The sequence below is a fragment of the Trachypithecus francoisi genome, unplaced genomic scaffold (assembly GCF_009764315.1).
Source record: "Trachypithecus francoisi isolate TF-2019V2 unplaced genomic scaffold, Tfra_2.0 Lachesis_group16, whole genome shotgun sequence".
Classification (NCBI taxonomy): domain Eukaryota; kingdom Metazoa; phylum Chordata; class Mammalia; order Primates; family Cercopithecidae; genus Trachypithecus; species Trachypithecus francoisi.
The window spans coordinates 2,030,162-2,050,880 of record NW_022681461.1 but is presented as its reverse complement, the minus strand read 5'-3'; the positions used below and the strand labels follow the sequence as shown (position 1 = coordinate 2,050,880).

Here is a 20,719-nt window from a genome sequence, read left to right as displayed (position 1 = left end):
ATCCTGGCTAATACGGTGAAACCCTGTCTCTACTTAAAAAAATACAAAAAACTAGCCGGGCGACGAGGCGGGCGCCTGTAGTCCCAGCTACTCGGGAGGCTGAGGCAGGAGAATGGCGTAAACCCGGGAGGCGGAGCTTGCAGTGAGCTGAGATCCGGCCACTGCACTCCAGCCTGGGTGGCAGAGCAAGACTCCGTCTCAAAAAAAAAAAAAAAAAAAAGAAAAAAGAAAAAAAGTCAATTTTATATTTCTCACACAATAAATGTCAATATAATCAATATAAACACATACTCTTTGGGTTTCCCAACAATTTAAGAATTAAAAGAGTCTTAAGGACCACAGAAAACACAAATAATTTGCTTCAATATTTTAGTAGGCCCAATACAGTTGATGATGTCTATAGCTGTGACCTAACACTGAGCTTGATATCATGCAAAGCAATTAGCTGGAATAACAAGACAGGTTTTTAAAAAAGTCACCTGTATCTGATGTAATAGCCCTGCATTTTAGTTTAGTTCACTATCTCCTAAACACCCATTTTTTATTATCTCCCTAAAAATACATAATAAAAGTACCTTGTAACAAATAAAAGTATTTGAAATCACTTTTGCATAATTATTAGTAAATGTATTTGTAGGAGTTTGGTCAGGGTGGTGGGAGAAATTATAAGAGAAAATTGTAGGAAAAATACAAACCTTCTTGCAAGGCCAGAAGTTTTTATAAAAGCTTTAGGAAAGGGTTATGGCTGAAAGCAGCCTGATCCTCTTACCTTGAGTTAACAGTAAAAAAAAAGTAACACGGGAATGTAGAGGAGTTTATTTAAATAGCTTGTTTTCTCATGTTGTCCTAAGACTGACCTTTGATTATTTGCATGCAGGACTGCTCTCTCCCGGGAGGGTGACCATGCTAATTATCCACAAGTGTGTTGACTCAAAGCCTTTGTCATTAAATCTGTGCTGAATAAATGCCAGTAGCGCCAGCTTGTCAGGGCCATGGCTGCTGACTCTTTACAGCACCCTCCTCAGTGTCTGTGAGTGGCCTGGTCTCCTAGCCCGCTCGTTCACTGGATACCTGTGTCTGAGTGCATTCCTTCATCCATCATTCAGCCAGGGTCTGCGGGTCGAAACCAGCATGTATTAGTAAACATAAATACACATGAGATCAGTGATAGGTACAGCGATCCTACAATAAGCAGTGCTAACAAAGCAGTATAACACTATACAGTGTAGTATCAATGGCAGGTACTTTCAATTAGTTGAAGTGGAATATTTCTGAACAGATACAACTCTTCAGCTATGTTACTGTATCCCTAAGTTATCCACAGATGCTTTGTATCAGAAAACAAGAGGTTCTCTTACATAAGTTATGTGCTTCCATTTGCCCTCAGCATCTAGAATGAGGCTCAAAATAATTGAGGGAAGGCAAATCTGAATTTCAATAGCAGGTCTATACAATATTAGCACTTTTTAAAAAGCCTGTAACATTTAAGATGGATATGTCTATAGTACTTCAAGTAGTTTTCATCTCTGAAATAACTTTAAAAACACAGAATTGATGTTACATGGTGAAAAGGACCCATGACCTTACGTGACATTTCATCCACACTCATTTTACAGATAATGGTAACAACCTTAAAACTGACTTGCCCAAGGTCCCACCAAAGAGGAGCAGTTTGTCATCCTAAACTCAAATTAGGCGGTGGCTCTCAAACTTTGCTGCACATTAAAATCACCTGAGGAGGCCGGGTGCGGTGGCTCAAGCCTGTCATCCCAGCACTTTGGGAGGCCGAGACGGCTGGATCACGAGGTCAGGAGATCGAGACCATCCTGGCTAACATGGTGAAACCCCGTCTCTACTAAAAAAAAAAAAACAAAAACAAAAAACTAGCCAGGCGTGGTGGCGGGCACCTGTAGTCCCAGCTACTCGGGAGGCTGAGGCAGGAGAATGGCGTAAACCCGGGGGGCGGAGTTTGCAGTGAGCTGAGATCCGGCCACTGCACTCCAGCCTGGGCGACAGAGCGAGACTCCGTCTCAAAAAAAAAAAAAAAAATCACCTGAGGAGCTTTAGTCACTGCCTCACTTTCAACATGAGACATTTTGATTTCATTAGCATTGGGTGTGACCTTGGACATCAGGGTTGGTGGTAAAAGCTTCCCAGGTGATTTCAATGTACAGCAAAGTTTGGGAATGATTGAGTTGGGATTAAAATCAGAATCTTCTAGGATGCTTTCCTCCACATAGGATGCCTCACTAGGTGGATTGCCTGAGCTCAGGAGTTCAAGACCAGTCTGGGCAATATGGTGAAACCCCATCGCTACTTAGCCTGGCGAGGCAGTGTGCACCTGTAGTCCCAGCTACTCAGGACGCTGAGGCAGGAGAATTGCTAGAATCCGGGAGGCGGAAGTTGCAGTGAGCCAAGATCGCGCCACTGCACTCCAGCCTGGACAACAGAGTGAGACTCCGTCTCTAAAAATAATAATAATGATAATAATAATAATAATAATAATAAAGATGCCTCACATCCATCGCTCTTTTCCTAAAAGGCTTCTCAGTGCCTAGAGATAGAGGGGAGGTGGAGGTGGAAACATACATGGGTTTGCAGACATATATTTGGAAAAAACCTGGCATAACTGATCCCAGTGAGTTCCACCTGTCCCACTGACAACAATGCACTACTAACCTGTGATAAACATTTTTCTGAATCTTTTCTTGAAGGCATTTTGCCCTATTAATTTTCTCAATAAACCTTCATTTTACCAATAGTCAATATACCAAATGATCACTTCTCAAATTTGCTGATGGCAAATTAAAACTTACTTTACTTCCAAAAGTGGACTTCTAAAAATTAGAATAATGAAGATAAAAGCATGAAATTTATTTGAGCAAGATTAATCCTTGAAACTACTTTTGAATTATATACTAACATATCAAAATATTTTGAATTCAAAAGAAGCCAGGGACTCTAGCCAAAGTAGAGTGATTTTTTTTTTTCGCAAGAATTTATAGACCTGGCTGAAGACAGACATTTAGTGATTACTCAATAGGCCCCAAAGCTCTGCACTTGAGACAGAGTTTGAGTCCACTTTTTGCTGAAACACAATTTTATCTCAGCTATCGTTAAAAGTGAGAGAGGAAAGTGACATTATGAGTGTAAACTTGTCATTTTTAATTAAAGTTACTGATAATTGAATTAGCTAAAACCAAGTGCATTAGGAACAAAATTGTTTATAAGCTAGTTATGTTCATAGAATGAAAAGTAAAATTAAAGACATTCATATTCTGAATTACCACTTTCCAAACTGTGTTATAAAAATCAGCACTCACAATCCAAGGAGATGATAATGATATAGTCCGGACAGCCCCAGTGGAGCTGCTGTTGTTGTTGGGTGTTGTTCCTTTTAAAATAAACTTCATCTTAGGGTGCTCTAAAAGTGCACCTTTGATTGTGGCCCATGAGGTGCTCATGCACAATAAGAGAAATTCAAATGCAGGCACACGATGGTGCCAGCTAAGAGAAAAAGCTGTTCCTTCTTCAAAGATTAGTATCCAAAGTAGTACACATTGATTTAGGCCTGTAATTCATTTAAAAACTAATTTTTCACAAAAAAAAAATTCCACAAAGGGAACCTATCCTTCTCATTGTGTTCAACATTGTGTAAGGCAAATGGTATCAAATAAATAGCTACACTTTTTCTGGGATTGCTTATTTGCTAACTGATTTTTCCTTCTACCATGACATCTAAGATTAAAAGAGAAATTGATACTTAATATTTAGAATCTAGATATCAATATATAGTGGATTCCAATTTCTTAAACTGATTGCTGAAAAGGACAACCAAATGGCTGAAATCATTTTAGAATAAGGGGTCTGTCCCTTGACATTATAGTTGAACTCACGATTTTACTGTCATCGTTTAAGATGAGGCTGGCTGGCTGTGCTGTCATCAAGGAATATTGTCGAGCATGAACTATATTTTTCAAAAAATGCTCAGTAGATACCTGAAGGGAAAGGGAAGTATAAGTTAAACTTATCAACATGTATTTTTTTTTTTCTTGGTTAAAATGTCAGATGACAAAGCACTAAGAAATTTCTTGCACTCCATGAACTGCCTGAGTGTGGTATCATGTACACTCTGTAGAAAACCCATTGGAGGCTCTTACCTTCCACAGATGACGTTTGAGAAAGGGTTCTTATAAAATGCTACCCTTAATACAGTACCTATCATCAAACCTCGCAAGGGTTTTATGAATTCCCTTTATAAAAAATGAGAAAAGTTTAAAATTAGATTTCATTGTTTCTTAAGTAATACAAATCAGCTGAGAATTTCAATTTCTATTGATTTACTGCAATAAAATGTAATATTGTAAAATAACACTGGTACAAGAGCATTTTATTGCAATGAATATAAGACTAGTGCATTTACTAAGTTACCAATCCTAAGTGTATCATTTCAGGAGATATAGTGACAAAACAAGTGTTTTAGATTCAGAGACACTGTGTGCCAGGGCTGCTAGGTCACCAAAAAGGGAGGAAGCCATCAGTTTCTCTAGTCCAGTTTTCTTACGTGGAGGATAAAAAGAGTATCACTTTAGTATTCTCTCACACTCCCTAAAAACAGATGACAAAGACAACTTAAAAATGTAACTTTCACTTCATGTTTACATAAGACTGCCATGACATTACTCACGTGAGACTCTCAGAGAATACTTTCCATTCATTTCAAACATTGATTAATTTCATTCTATGAATCATTTGACCTGCACCTAGGCATTTTCCTGCTACACTCCTGCTGTCTGCCTAGAATACTTCTTTTCTCTTTCCTTGTTTCAGCAAGCTTGACTCCATCTACCCTCTTGAATCTCTTTGCCAGGTGCCACACCAAAAAATGGTTTTTGTACACTATTTGGTCAAATTCACCACCTGTTACATGATACTAATTCTTGCAGAGTATTCCCCTCTTAAGAAAGTATGCCTCTCCATGGAAGGGAGGGCCCTTACTCTTCCTACCTCCAGCTGCTGAGCATAGAATTTTGGATAAATCAAAAAGTTCAACAAGTGTTTGACAAAGTAATTCAGTTATAATTTGGAAGATAAGTCTTACTACATTTAATTACAGCAAAACACTACTAACAGTTTACTGTTTACAGGTATTATTTAAGATAGTCACAAAATAGGAACAAATACTCTAACTTCATTCAGTCAGTGTAGATAACAGAGTATGAAATTTTCCAATCTTTAACAAGAAATGGAAGGAGTTACTTAGCAGTCTTAAGGTCTAATAACAAAAACTAGAAAATAATCATACCTACTAATCTAGTAAGTCAAAACCAATGCCTTACCATCAAAGGTCCAGCACCTGTTGGACACCAATGCCCACCCACTGACTTCTTCCACTGTACCTGCTGCCTTTCATTTTAACCCATGAAAAATACTAAAGTTGTTTTCCTTGTAGAGGTCTTTCACCTCCTTGGTTAGGTGTATTCCTAAGTTTTTTGTTTTATTTTAATTTTTTGGCAGCTATTGCAAAAGTGCTTAAGTTCTTGGTTTGATTCTCAGCTTGATTGCTGTTGGTGTAGAGCTGAGCTATTGATTTGTGTACAGTTAATTTTGTATCCTGAAACTTTGCTGAATTCATTTATCAGTTCTAGGAGCTTTTTGGAGGAGTCTATAGTGTTTTCTAGGTATACGATCATATCATCAGCAAACAGCAACAGTTTGACTTCTTCTTTACTGATCTGGATGTCCTTTTTTGTTTTTTGGTTTTTTTTTTGTTGTTGTTTTTGTTTGTTTGTTTTTTGAGACAGAGTCTTGCTCTGTCGCCCAGGCTGGAATGTGGTGGTGTGATCGCGGCTCACTGCAACCTCCACCTCCCAGGTTCACGCCATTCTCCTGCCTCAGCCTCCCGAGTAGCTGGGACTGCAGGCACCCACCACTATGCCTGGCTAATTTTTTGTATTTTTAGTAGAGACAGGTTTTCACCATGTTAGCCAAGATGGTCTCGATCTCCTGACCTCGTGATTGTCCTGCCTTGGCCTCCCAAAATGCTGGGATCACAGGCATGAGCCACCGTGCTCAGCCTGGATGTCCTTTATTTCTTTTTCTTATCTTACTGCTCTGGCTAGGACTTCCAGTACTATGTTGCATAGAAGTGGCGAGAGTGGGCATCCTTGTCTTATCCCAGTACTCAGGGGGAATGCTTTCAACTTTTCCCCAATTCAGTATTATGTTGGTTGTGGGTCTGCCATAGATGGCTTTTATTACATTGAGGTATGTCCCTTGTATGCAGATTTTGCTGAGGGTTCTAATCATAAAAGGATGTCAGATTTTGTCAAATGCTTTTCCTGTGTCTATTGAGATGATCACGTGATTTTTGTTTTTAATTCAGTTTATGTGGTGTATCACATTTATTGACTTGCATATGTTAAAACATCCCTGCAACCCTGTTATGAAATTCACTTGAACATGGTGGATTGTCTTTTTGATATGCTGCTGGAAACCACAAAACATTCCTGAAAGGAATCATAGATGACACAAATAAATGGAAACACAGCCCATGCTCGTGGATGCATAGAATCAATATTGTGAAAATGACCTACTGCCAAAAGCAATCTAAAGATTCAGCACAGTTCCCATCAAAATACCATCATCATTCTTCACAGAACTAGAAAAAACAATTCTAAAATTCCTATGGAACCAAATAATAGCCCGCATAGCCAAAGCAAGACTAAGTAAAAAGAACAAATCTAGAGGTATCGCATTATCTGATTTCAAACTATACTATAAGGCCACAGTCACCAAAACAGCATGGTACTGGTATAAAAATAGGCACATAGGCCAATGGAGCAGAATGGAGAACCGAGAAATAAACCCAAATACTTACAACCAATTGATGTTCAACAAAGCAAAGAAAAACATAAAGTGGAGAAAGGACACCTTTTTCAACAAATGGTGCTGGGATAATTGGTTAGCCACATGTAGGAGAATGAAACTGGATCCTCATCTCTCACCTTATGCAAAAATTGACTCAAGATGGATTAAGAACTTAATTCTAAGACCTGAAACTATAAAAATTCTAGAAGATAACATCGGAAAAACCCTTCTAGACATTGGCTTAGGCAAGGATTTCATGACCAAGAGTCCAAAAGCAAATGCAATAAAAACAAAAAATAAATAGCTGGAACTTAAACTAAATAGCTTTTGTACAGCAAAAGGAACAGTCAACAGAGTAAAGAGACAACCCACAGAGAGTAGGAGAAAATCTTCACAATCTGTATATCTGACAAAGGACTAATATCCAGAATCTACTACAAACTCAAGCAAATCAATCCCATCAAAGAAAAAAACAAACAATCCCATCAAAAAGTGGGCTAAGGACATGAATAGACAATTCTCAAAAAAGATACACAAATGGCCAAGAAACATATGAAAAAATGCTCAACATCACTAATGACCAGGGAAACGCAAATCAAAACCACCTTACTCCTACAAGAATGGCCATAATCAAGAAATCAAAAAATAGTAGATGTTGGCATGGCTGCAGTGAACAGGGAAAACTTCTACACTGCTGGTGGGAATGTAAACTAGTACAACCACAATGGAAAACAGTGTGGAGATTCTTTAAAGAACTAAAAGTAGAACTACCATTTGATCCAGCAATCCCACTACTGGGTATCTACCCAGAGGAAAAGAAGTCATTATATGAAAAAGATACTTGCACATGCATGCTTATAGCAGCACATTTTGCAAAACGTGGAACCAACCCAAATACCCATCAGTCAACAAGTGGATAAAGAAACTGTGGTATATATATGATGGTATACTACTTAGCCATAAAAAGGAATGAATTAATGGCATTTGCAGCCACCTGGATGAGACTAGAGACTATTATCCTAAGTGAAGTAACTAAGGAGTGGAAAACCAAACATCATATGTTCTCACTCGTCAGTGGGAGCTAAGCTATGAGGATGCAGAGGCGTAAGAATAACACAATGGACTTTGGGGACTTGCGGGGAATGGTGGGGGGTGGGACGCAAGGGATAAAAGACTACAAATAGGGTGCAGTGTATGCTGCTCAGATGATGGGTGCACCAAAATCTCACAAATCACCACTGAAGAACTTACTCATGTGACCAAACACCATCTGTTCCCTAATAACCAATGGACATTTTTTTAAAAAATCAGCACAAAGCAAGAAAACTCGTTATGAGCGTGGAAACCTAAGATAATTAACATTAAAATTAAATATATTGAAACAATAAGAGAATTCGGCAAGAAGCAATATTAGGGGATAAAAACCAAAAGCTTTTCTCTAACACCTGCAGCACCGGGCTCGACCCACCTTACAACCCTCACGCGTGGGGGCGCCAGGACAGGGCTCACAGGTCAATGGGTCTGGTGGGCTGTGAAGAGACAAGGTGGAGGTTCCAGGTTGAAAATGTCTAAAATTGTAAAGTAAATTAAAAGTTATATCATTTCAATGCTAAATACTTCAGTAGTGATTCCATTTTTTGAAAAAATCAATTTTTCTACAAAATTCTTAATCTTTTTTCACAGTTCACAAAAGTAATGGTACTTTTTTCAATATTTGCAATTCCCAATCCATATTCAGCTTCCCAATTATCTCCGAAAGTCTTATGCAAAAAAAAAAAAAAAAAATGCTGGTTCAACCGGGAACCAACGGAGGGCTACTCTTTATATTTCTCAGTAGCGTTCAAGTTTTAACCTTTACCTTCTCCATGTTCTTAGAGAGCCTGAGAGGAGACTCTTCATAAAAACTCCACCCCGCCAGTTCTGAATCGCCGAAACGTGAGGAGTGACGTCGAAAGTGGACGCAAGAGCTTGTGGGAAATGTAGTCCTGAAGGAGTCTGGTTCGCCGCGCAGCACTCTGGGATGGGGCTACTGGGCTCCTTCTGCGCCTGTGCAGCCGAAGCCCCGCCCCCTCATTTGAGTTCTCGGGACTACCGGGAAGCGGCTTGGGAATCTCTGGGGTCGGCTCGCAAAGTAGAGGGGGCGCAGCTGGGGCGGGAGGGCCGCGTTTGTGCCCGGGAGTGGGAGAGGCAGCGGGAAGTTCGTGGGATCCCCGCCCCCAGTGTCAGTGGATGCGACCGGGCGGGCCCTCGGCCTTCCCGGCCGGTGGAGAGGGACCGCGGCCACTGGCTCCCCCGGGGCGGCTGGGGCTGAGCGCTGGTCGGGAGCAGGTGCAGGGTGCGGGCCGCGGTGTGCGGGACGGGAGCCTGGCGCGAGCGGCGGCGGGAGGGGAAAGCGCATTTGTAACGCGGGCGACAGCGTGCCCGAAATCCCCGGACGGTGGGTCTGCATCGAGACCCCGAGCTCTGGAGCTGGAAAAACCCGGGTAAGTTCCAGCTCTGTCAACTGGAAGCCTAGGCGAATATGGGGACCAGGATGGAGAGTCAGGTTTCTCATCTGAAAATGACTGCTTCATGGCGTTGTTTTAAAACTTTAAGTCACCACCTGTAAAGCAAACAGCCGAATGTAGGCTGCTAAGCCATGAGCGACTGCTGCTGTTATATTTAGAAGACACTTTGTTCTATTCATTGGGTGCCTTATGTAAACCTCACAACCACATCTGCATTAAATATAACAACTGAGGCTCAGGTCACAAGCTAGCAGTGAGGGAGCTGGGGTTCAAGGGCACGTGTGATTTATTTCCCATTTCAGGCGCTAATATCACACCTGCCTATAACCAGCATTGCAGCCTTCACAGCACTTAGCAGAATGGCATGTCCCCAAATACTCAGGGAATGGATGTAGATGGAATCTTACCATGTGTCAGATGTCGTCTGGATTTCTGGTGTGTCTTCAGATCTCTTGGGTCAGACAGGTTCTTGGCCCCTTCTGCATGGTCAGGGTGTCTGTCTTTTAAATCTGATATAATGAATTCTAAGAGTCAGATTTTTGCCAGTAACATGGTTTCTCAGGTCAGGTCGCAGGCTCCTTGAACGGAGCAGCCCTTGCGACTTGGGAAGCAGGGGCCTCTGTGAACAGTTTTACCTGGAAGAGAACCCCTCTCAGACCTAGACCTCCCTCCCGAGCTTCAGAGCAGAGGCAGAAGAGCCCACAGAGGAGCAGATCCTAGATGTGTATGGTCAGAAGCAGTTCTTGATCCTACTTCCCAGATAGAGCCAGACTTGGTGGTGAAGCCTCCAGAAGCCACCACAGAATGGATGACAGTGGGTGTTTTGGGCCAGCTTTGAGAAGAGCAAAATGAGCTGGGCGGGGACCAGGGACAGGCTGCTCAGGAAAGGCCACATCATTGCAGAGGTCTGGGGATAGTGGTAACCAGAGAGTCTGTCCCCAGATCCCAAAGTAGCCCCCAGTCCCTTTGTTCTCCACTCTTTACAGATGCCATACTGCTGTTAACACATGTGACACTGGAGACTTTGTCCCTACCTCGTAGAATCCCAGCATGATGATACGTTAAGGGTTTTCTGTGGTTATCTACTTCTGATTCTTTTGAAAGCTTTAAAGACATTGGGCATGAAAGGTTCAGTGAGTTTCCAGGGACCCCTCGTTTGTGGCAGAGCCAGGAGGAAAACAGTTCCGTTCATTCTTTCACAGGTGAGTCACCAAAAGCATCTTATCCAAAGGGCCTTTTGGGAAATACATCCCAGTTAAAACATCTACAACTCGGCCGGGCGCGGTGGCTCAAGCCTGTAATCCCAGCACTTTGGGAGGCCGAGGCGGGCGGATCACAAGGTCAGGAGATCGAGACCATCCTGGCTAACACGGTGAAACCCCGTCTCTACTAAAAAGTACAAAAAACTAGCCGGGCGAGGTGGCGGGCGCCTGTAGTCCCAGCTACTACTCGGGAGGCTGAGGCAGGATAATGGCGTGAACCCGGGAGGCGGAGCTTGCAGTGAGCTGAGATCCGGCCACTGCACTCCAGCCTGGGCGACAGAGCGAGACTCCGTCTCAAAAAAAAAAAAAAAAAAAAAAAACTACAACTCTTTGCCTTAAAGTATTTCATCTCTTTTACAAGACTTTCTGTGGATTGTCTATACCAAGGGTAAACAGTATTACTAAGAAAAATAAATGATGCACACTGAATATTTTTCTGTTAGTGTTTTAGAGACAGAGTCTCATCCTGTTGTCCAGGCAGGAGTGCAGTGGCACAAACACGGCTGACTGCAGCCTCTACCTCCTGGGCTCAAATGATCCTCCTGCCTCAGCCTCCCAAGTAGCAGGGACCACAGGCACATGCCACCACACCTGGCTAATTTTTTAAGTTTTTATTTTCTGTAGAGACAGGGTCATACCATGTTGCCCAGGTTGGTCTTGAACTCCTGAGCTCAAGCCATCCTCCCTCTTTGGCCTCCGGAAGTGCTGGGGTTACAGGCGTGAACCACGGTGCCTGCTAAGTTAATTTTAGTGAAAGAATAGTGTCTTATCCTGTGGTGTACTTTAGTTCAACGAATCCTCTATTGTCTTTATTTCTTTGTGTGTGTTAAAAGCACATGTGCATTATTGTTAAATCAACTGGGAAAAGTTTATGTTCACTCAATAAAAAATAGCAATTTAAGCCCCAAAACTATTTCAGAGTTGTGGTAGAGACAGTACCACCTCTACGTGGTGCTTCTCATGCCTTTTCAAGGCCTGAAGGACCCTATTACCTTAGGAAGGCTGCTCCCCAGCTGGGCTGCTGAGATGTGGGGAGGTGAATCTAGGAGCTGTGAGGTAGGCCAGACCGTGTGACCTCCTCTTTCTGTCCCCCCAGCTGAGGCTTCACAGTTCTCTACACTCTCCCAAGAGCCACAGAAAATGAACACAGTTCAGGTAAGCTCTTTATTCATTCCCCACTTTGTATTGTCATGGATTTATGAGGTGTAGATGGGTCCTTGTGTTAAATGGAAAAGGAGAAATAGATCGAGGAAATCTTGAGGGAAAATATATACAGTTTTACCATGAACTCTTTTGTTTGCTGTCAGCTTTTGGTAAATAATGTTTGTCAGGGTTAGTAGGTTCCCTCCAGTTACCAGTTTGCCAAGATCTCATGCTAGTTATGAATGCACATTGAATTATATTAAATACTTTTTGTATATCTATTAGAATAAATCTATAGCTGTGTCCTTTAATGAATCTGTAAATATTGTGAATAATATAATGGATTTTCTAAAAGTAACTTGAATTCCTGTATAGACCCTAGTTGCTAATGAGTGTAGTAACTTGCGTCTTACATGTTTTCCTAGCACTTTTTGGTAATAATGTAGGATTTTTATTTCTGTGTTCTCAAATTGGATTAAAGTATATTTTCCTGTTTCCCTGTTCAGTTAGGGTACCATGGTTGTCCCATGAAAGGAAATGGGGTGCTTTTTCTTGTTTCTTCTTTTCTAATAATTTAGAAAAATGAGAAAATTGTGTTACATGTAGATTTTGTGAAACTCACCTATGAATTTGGACCTTGTGAAGACTTTCTGTGTGAAGATTTTGATTATTGAATAAATTTATTAATCAATTCATTACTCAACTTATTATAAGCTTATACTGGATTTGTACTTTCTCAATATAATTTTTGTCATTACATTTTCTTTTTTTTTTTTTTTTTTTTTTGAGACGGAGTCTCGCTCTGTCGCCCGGGCTGGAGTGCAGTGGCCGGATCTCAGCTCACTGCAAGCTCCGCCTCCCGGGTTTACGCCATTCTCCTGCCTCAGCCTCCCGAGTAGCTGGGACTACAGGCGCCCGCCACCTCGCCCGGCTCGTTTTTTGTATTTTTGTAGTAGAGACGGGGTTTCACCGTGTTAGCCAGGATGGTCTCGATCTCCTGACCTCGTGATCCACCCGTCTCGGCCTCCCAAAGTGCTGGGATTACAGGCTTGAGCCACCGCGCCCGGCCATCATTACATTTTCATAGAAAATTGTAATCATTTATATTTGTGTTTTTTATTTTCTTATTTTTTTTAGATTTAGGAAGTGTTTCTTGTTGATTACCCATTATCAAACAAGATTTGTCTTTGTCAGTATGCGTTCACTTATAAATATACAGAGACAAGGTCTAAACCAAAAGAAAAATAAAATGAGATACTAAGATATTTTATTTTAAAAACCACCTTGCATACACAAATTATAAAAATTTATTATATAAATTTTCACACCACCTTGCCATCCTCATGCTAATACACTTTAACACTGAAGAGGCAACTTGCCTTCTTACTTAGCACTGTACTTAGATATATTTATTAAGATGAAAAAGTTTTCATAATGTATGTTTACTAAAACTGGAAAAATTTTCAATTTTAACATAAAATGTATTTGAAATTTTCTTTTTTTTTTTTTTTTTTTTTTGAGACGGAGTCTTGCTCTGTCGCCCAGGCTGGAGTGCAGTGGCCGGATCTCAGCTCACTGCAAGCTCCGCCTCCCGGGTTTACCGCCATTCTCCTGCCTCAGCCTCCCGAGTAGCTGGGACTACAGGCACCGCCACCTCGCCCGGCTAGTTTTTTGTATTTTTCAGTAGAGACGGGGTTTCACAGTGTTAGCCAGGATGGTCTCGATCTCCTCACCTCGTGATCCGCCCGTCTCGGCCTCCCAAAGTGCTGGGATGACAGGCTTGAGCCACCGCGCCCGGCCTGAAATTTTCAACTAAGATTCTGAACATTTTACTTTTACATTTTGTTTTATGTATTTTACTATCCCAGGGTGTAAAAGAAGTCAAGACAGGCCTTAACTAAAATGAAAGAGCAAGACTAAAATAATCATAATGAATGCTGTCTTTTCTTTATATTTAAAAACATTTCTTTAAAATGTTTTATTTCAATAGCTTTTGGGGTACAAGTGGTTTCTTGTTGCATGGATTCATCTTGTTACATGGATGAATTTTATAGTGGTGAATTCTGAGATTTTAGTGCACCCATGGCCTGACAAGTAGTGTACATTGTGCCTTATAGGTAGTTTTTTATCCCTAGCACTTTTCCCTAGCCTCCCACCCTCCCGCTTCTTGATCTCTGAAGTCCATTATGTCACTCTGTATGCCTTTGCATACTCATAACTTAACTCCCACTTATAAGTGAGAACATATGGTTTGGTTTTCTACGCCTGTGTTACTTAGAATTGCAGCTCCACCCAAGTTGCTGCAAAAGACATTATTTCATTCCTTTTTATGGCTAAGTAGTATTCCATAGTGTATAGGTACCACATTTTCTTTATCCACTCAGTTGATGGGCACTTAGGTTGGTTCCACGTCTTTGCAATTGTGAATTGTGCTGCCTCAAACATGTGTGCTGGTTTCTTTTTCATTGATGGTGACTTCTTTTCCTTTGGGTAGATACCCAGTAGTGGGATTGCTAAATGGAATGGTAGATCTACTTTTAGTTCCTTAAGGAATCTCCATACTTTTTACATAGAGGTTGTCCTAATTTACATTCCTACCACCATTGTATAAGCATTCCCTTTTCTTCACATCCATGCAAATATCCATTGTGTTTTGACTTTTTAATAAGGGCCATTCTTGCAGGAGTAAAGTGGTATCTCATTGTGGTTTTAATTTGCGTTTCCCTGATGATTAGCGATGTTGAGCATTATTTTCATATGTTTATTGGACATTTGTATATCTTCTTTTGAGAAATGACAATTCATGGCCTTTGCCCACTTTTTTTGGGATTTTTTTTTCCTGCTGGTTTATTTGAGTTCCTTGTAAATTCTGGATACTTTGTCAGATGTCTAGTTTGTAAATATTTTCTGCCATTCTGTGGGTTGGTTGTTTACTCTGGTAATTATTTCTTTTGCTGTGTAGAAGCTTTTTAGTTTAATTAGGTCCAGTTAATTTATTTTTGTTTTTGTTGCATTTGTTTTTGGGGTATTAGTCATGAGTTCTTTGCCTAGGCTGATGTCTAGAAGAGTTTTTCAAATGTTGTCTTCTAGAATTTCTATGGTTTCAGGTCGCAGATTTAAGTCTTTGATCCATCTTGAGTTGATATTTGTATAAAGTGAGAGATAGGGATCCAGTTTCATTATTCTACATGTGGCTTGCCACTTTTACCAGCACCATTTATTAAACAGGTCAGGGGTCCCCAATCCACGGAGTTACTGACTGGTACTGGTCTGTTAGCAATGGAACGGCACAGCAGGAGGTGGGCAGCAGGCCAGTAAGCATTACCACCTGAGCTCCACCTCCTGTCAGATCAGCAGCATCAGATTCTTACGGGAGAGCGAACCCTATTGTGAACTGTACATGCAAGGGATCTAGGTTGCGTGCTCCTTATGAGAATCTAACTAATGCCTAATGATCTGAAATGGATCAGTTTAATCTTGAAACCATCCCCACCCTCCCACCGCTGGTCCATGGAAAAATTGTCTTTTCCAGGAAACAGTCAGTTGACTGTACATATTTGGCTTTATTTCTGGGTTGTCTATTCCGCTTTATTTCTGGTTGTCTATTCTGTTCCATTGGTCTATGTGCCTGCCTTTATACCAGTACCATACTGTTTTAGAAATTATAGCCTTGTAGCATAATTTGAAGTCTGGTATGGTGGTGCCTCCAGATTTGTTATTTTTGCTCAGGATTGCTTTGGCTATTTGGGGTCTTTTTTATCCATATGAATTTTAGGATTGTTTTTTCTAATTCTGTAAAAGATGTTGGTATTTTGATGAGAATTGCATTGAATCTGTAGATTGCTTTGGGCAGAATGGTCATTTTCACAGTATTGATTCTTCCAATCCATAAGCGTGGGATGTGTTCCATTTGTGTCATCTGTGATTTCTTTCAGCAGGGTTATGTAATTCTCCTTGTAGAGATCTTTCACCTCCTTGGTTAAGTATCTTCTTAGGTGTTTTTTTGTTTTCGTTTTTTGTTTGTTTGTTTTTGCAGCTGTTATAAAAAAATGAGTTCTTGATTTGATTCTTAGCTTGGTTGTTGTTGGTATAGCATTGCTGCGGATTTGTTTGCGTTGATTTTGTACCCTGAGACTTCACCGAATTCATTTATCAAATCTGGGAGTCTTTCGGAGGAGTCTTGGATTTTCTAGGTATGTGATCACATCATCTGCCAACGGCAGTAGTTTGACTTCTTTTCCAGTTTGGATGCCCTTTATTTCTTACTCTTGACTAATTGCTCTGGCTAGGACTTCCAGAAGTATGTGGAACAGGAGTGGTGAAAGCGGGCATCCTTGTCTTGTTCCTGTTCTCAGGGGGAGTGCTTTCAGCTTTTCCCCATTCAATGTGGTGCTGGCTGTGAGCTTGTCACATATGGCTTTTATTATTTTGAGGTAAGTTCTCTCTATGCCTAGTTTCTTGAGAGTTTTTATTATAAAGGTATGCTGGATTTTGTCAGATGCTTCTTCTGCATCTATTGAGATGATTATATGATTTTTGTTTTTAGATTTATGTCATGTAGCACATTTATTTACTTGCATGTGTTAAACCATCCCTGCATCCCTGAGGTGAAACCCACTCAATCATGATATGCTTTTTGATGTGCTATTGTATTCAGTTAGCGAGTGTTTTGTTGAGGATTTTTGTATCTATGTTCATCAGGGATATTGGTTTGTTGTTTCTTTTGTTGTTGTATCTTTTCCTGGTTTTGGTAGCAGGGTGATACTGGCCTCACAGAATGATTTAGGGAGGATTCCCTCTTTTGCAGTCTTTTGGAATAGTTTCTGCAGGATTGGGATCAGTTCTCTGAATATCTGGTAGACTTCAACTGTGAATCCTTCTGGTCCCGGACTTTTCGTTGTTGTTGGCAATTTTCAAATTTTTAAATTACTGATTCAAGCTCTCTACTTGTTGTCTATTCAGGGTTTCAGTTTCTTCCTGATTTAATTTCAGAGTGTGTATGTTTCCAGGAATTTATTCACTTTCTCTAGGTTTTTAGCATTTCTCATGGTGCTGGTTTGGTAACGACAAATTCCCTCAGCATGTGTTTGTCTGAAATGACTTTATTTCTCCTTTATTTATGAAACTTAGTTTTGCTGAATACAGAATTCTTGGCTGACAGGTACTCTGTTTAAAAAGGTTGAGGATAGGACCCCCCAATCCCTTCTTGCTTATAAGGTTTCTGTGTAGAGGTCTGCTGTTAGTCTGATAAATTTTCCTTTATAGGTTACCTGATGCTTTTATCTTAGTGCTCTTAGAATTCTTTCCTTCATATTGGCTTTAGACAGCCTGATGACTATATGCTTTGGTGAAGATCTTTTTGCCGTGCATTTTCCAAGAGTTCTTTGACCTTCTTACATTGGGATATGTAAATATCTAGCCAGGTCAGTGAAGTTTTCCTCAGTTATTTCCTCAAATAAGTTTTCTAGACTTTTTTCTCTTCTCCCTCAGAAACATCAGTTATTCTTAGGTTTGGCCATTTTATATAATTTCATATTTCTTGGAGACTTTGTTCATTTCTTTTAATTATTTTTTCTTAGCTTTTTGAGCTTTTTTGTGTTACGTATCATGCCACATCTCTGTGTATAGATGCACGAGATAATAATGAACAGATTTTCATTCCTGTGAAGATTCACTTCCCGGCCGGGCGCTGTGGCCCACACCTGTAATCCCAGCACTTTGGGGGGCTGAGGCAGGCAGATCATGAGATCAGGAGATCGAGACCATCCTGACCAACATGGTGAAAGCCCGTCTCTACTAAAATACAAAAAACTAGCTCAGTGTGGTGGCGTGCACCAGTAGTCCCAGCTACTTGGGAGGCTGAGGCAGGGGAATCGCTTGAACCTAGGAATGTGGAGGTTGCAGTGAGCCAAGATTGCACCATGGGAAACGTATGCAGGAATCCTATTTATAATAATTTTACCTAAAAGGGCACTAAGCTTCCTCAGTATATTAAATAAAAATGTATGTGTATAATTTTAAAATAAATACAAACGAGAGCATGAGAACAAATATTTGTGCTAATTATGCATTTCAAAAGAATAAGGCAGAATTAGGGCCATAATAATAATCCCTTGTAGCATTTTGTTTTAAATTCTCAACAATAAACATAATGAGTTAGTTTCCAAAAACATTTTCCTTTCCCTGATTCTGAACACTCAGATTAATCAGAAATGCACTGTTACAGGCATCAGTGTCATTCAAGGACGTGACTGTGGAATTTACCCAGGAGGAGTGGCAGCACATGGGCCCTGTTGAGAGGACCCTGTACAGAGATGTGATGCTGGAGAACTACAGCCACCTCGTCTCAGTGGGTGAGCACAGCTTACCATGAGGTTCCCCCAGAGTGCGGTTCTGTTTCTCCTCTTTCTCTCTGTCCATACCGTACCGTGTGACTCCCTCTACAGTGCAATTCTGGTTTTCCTTTTTTATATTAGTTACTTTTATTGAGGTGTATTTAACAGAAAATAAAATTCAGCACCTTTCAATGTACAAATCAATGAGTTTTTAAAAATGTATACAATTGATTACCACAATCCAAGTCATGGTTTGGAATCTTTTTATCACCCCCAAAAGTTTCTTTGTAGCCCTTTGCAGTGAGTCCCCTCCCTCAATCCCTTCCCCCACAACCCCTGGTAACTATTTGTCTGCTTTCGATTGTAATAATTTTGCCTTTTCTCCAATTTCATATAAATGGAATCATAAATTTTATACTCCCTTTTGTCTGGTTTTCTTTAGCATAATGCTTTTGAAACTCATGCACATGTGTGTATTAGTGGTTTATTATTTTATCCTAAGTAGTGTCCCTTTGTGGGCATATACTGCAATTTGTTATCCTTTATCCAGTTGGTCAACATACGGAACTTTTTCCCAGTTGGTGCTTTTATGCATAAAACTGCTATGAACTTTCACATACAAGTCTTTGTGTCAACATATGTTTTCATTTCTCTTGTCTAAGTACCTAGGAGTGGGCTTGCCAGGTCTTCTGATAAGTTTATCTGTCTATAACTTTATAAGAAACTGCCAAATGTTTTCAAACTGGCTCCACAGTTTTTCATTTTCATGAACAATGTCTGTGAGTTCTCATTACTCTTTGGTTACCATTATTTGGAAAATTTTACTGTTTTTAACAATTCTAGTTGGAATTGTTAAATTTGCATCTTCCTGATGACTAACAACATTGAACCTCTTTTTATATGCTTTTTATATGCTTTTTAGCCATTCATAAATCTTCTTTAAGTGACCAGTCAAATCTTTAGCTCATTTTTGTTTCGTTTAGTTTTTAGTATTTTTGTTTGTTTAGTCGAAGAAGTTCAGACCTTTATTAGATATATGTTTTACACACTTTTTCTTGCTATCTCTCACTTCCCTTTTTAAGAGAAAATGTTTTCAGTTTTTAATTTTTTGCATATATTTTAAGAAACCTTTTTTTATATTGAAATAATTACAGATTTATGGGAATTAGCAAAAATTGTGTCCGCTCCTTAGTTTCCCCCAAAGGTCACATGTTATATAACTATACTACAGTATCAACACCAGGAAGTGGACACTGGCACAATGTGTGTGAATAGCTGTGTGCCATTTTATCACATGTGGACATTGGTGTAACCACCATAGTTGCAATACAGAACTGTTCTATCACCGCAAAGATCTCTTCGGTGCTACTCATTCATAGTCACACCCATGCCGTCTCTCACATTGTCCCTAATCTCTGCTAACTGCTCATCTGCTAGCTGTATAATTTTGTCACTTTGAGACTGTTATATAAATGGAATCATACAGTATTTGATGTGTTGAGATTGCCTTTTTCACTCAGCATAATGCTCTTGAGATCCAAGTTGTAGTGTATCCATAGTTCATTCCTTTAATTGCTCTGTAGTATTTCACTATATGAATGTCATTGTTTAGCCATTTACCTATTCAAGGACATTTTGTTTGTTTCCAGTTTGGGGCTATTATAAAGATGTGAGCATTCATGTTCAGATATTTTGTGAACATAAGTTTTTCCAGGATAAGTACCTAAGAGTGTGATTGTTGGATTGTATGGTAAGTTATGTTTTATTCTTTAAGAAAGTGCCAAACTATTTCCCAGAGTTGCTGTACCATTTTGCATTTCTACCAGCAATGTATGAGGGATCCAGTTATTCCCTATCCTTTCTAGTACTAGGCATTGTTGCTATTTTATATATTAGTGGTTGAATAGGTGTATAGTGATATCTGATAGTGATCCTAATTTGCATTTCCCTAATGGCTACTGATAATCAATATCTTTTCATGTGTTTACATGCCATCTGTGTATCCTTAGTAAAATGTCTGTTCATGGCTTTTGTCCATTTTTTAATTGGAAGTTTGTGTGTTTTACCATAGACTTTTGAGAAATTAGATAGTCTAGATATGAGTTCTTTATCAGATGTGTGGTTTGCACATTTTTATACCAATCTGTAACTTGTCTTTTCATCATCTTCATGGGATGTTTTGAAGAGCATAAGTTTTTAATTTTGGTGAAGTCCAGTTTATCAGTTTTGTAAAACTTTTGTCATATCTAAGAACTCTTCACTAAGTCTTTGGACCAAAGATTTCCTCCTCTTTTTAAAAATTGTGTAATATATTTTACATTTTAATTATGGTGCATTTTGAGTTAATTTTTGTATAGGGCGTGAAGTGTAAGTTGAGATTTTTTTTTTTTTTTGCCTATGGATATCCATTTGCTCCATGCAGCACCATTACCCTTCATTGAATAGCTTTTTCACCTGTGTCAAAAATCAGTTGACTGCCTTGTATGAGACTATTATATTCCCACATTATATTTCTTTTTCAATATTGTTTTAGCTATTCTAGTTACTTCGCCTTTGCATATACATATTGTAATAATTTCATTATGTTAAAATCTTAGTGTTT

General features: G+C 39.8%; 1 protein-coding gene across 4 annotated transcripts in view; it reads left to right on the top strand.

Moving 5' to 3' along the window:
• The window catches only part of ZNF782 (zinc finger protein 782), a 47,722-nt gene that overhangs the window by 5,240 nt on the left and 21,763 nt on the right, over nt 1-20,719 (top strand). Inside the window, exons 3-6 of one of the 4 annotated variants that reach the window (XM_033236684.1) lie at nt 8,746-9,353; nt 10,482-10,579; nt 11,736-11,794; nt 18,009-18,135. In XM_033236684.1, the coding sequence (XP_033092575.1) occupies nt 9,100-9,353; nt 10,482-10,579; nt 11,736-11,794; nt 18,009-18,135 (538 nt within the window). In that variant the 5' untranslated portion in view covers nt 8,746-9,099. Of the gene's footprint in view, nt 1-8,745; nt 9,354-10,363; nt 10,580-11,735; nt 11,795-18,008; nt 18,136-20,719 lie in introns of those variants that run through there. The other 3 variants (XM_033236685.1, XM_033236686.1, XM_033236687.1) reach the window with 3 other exon arrangements.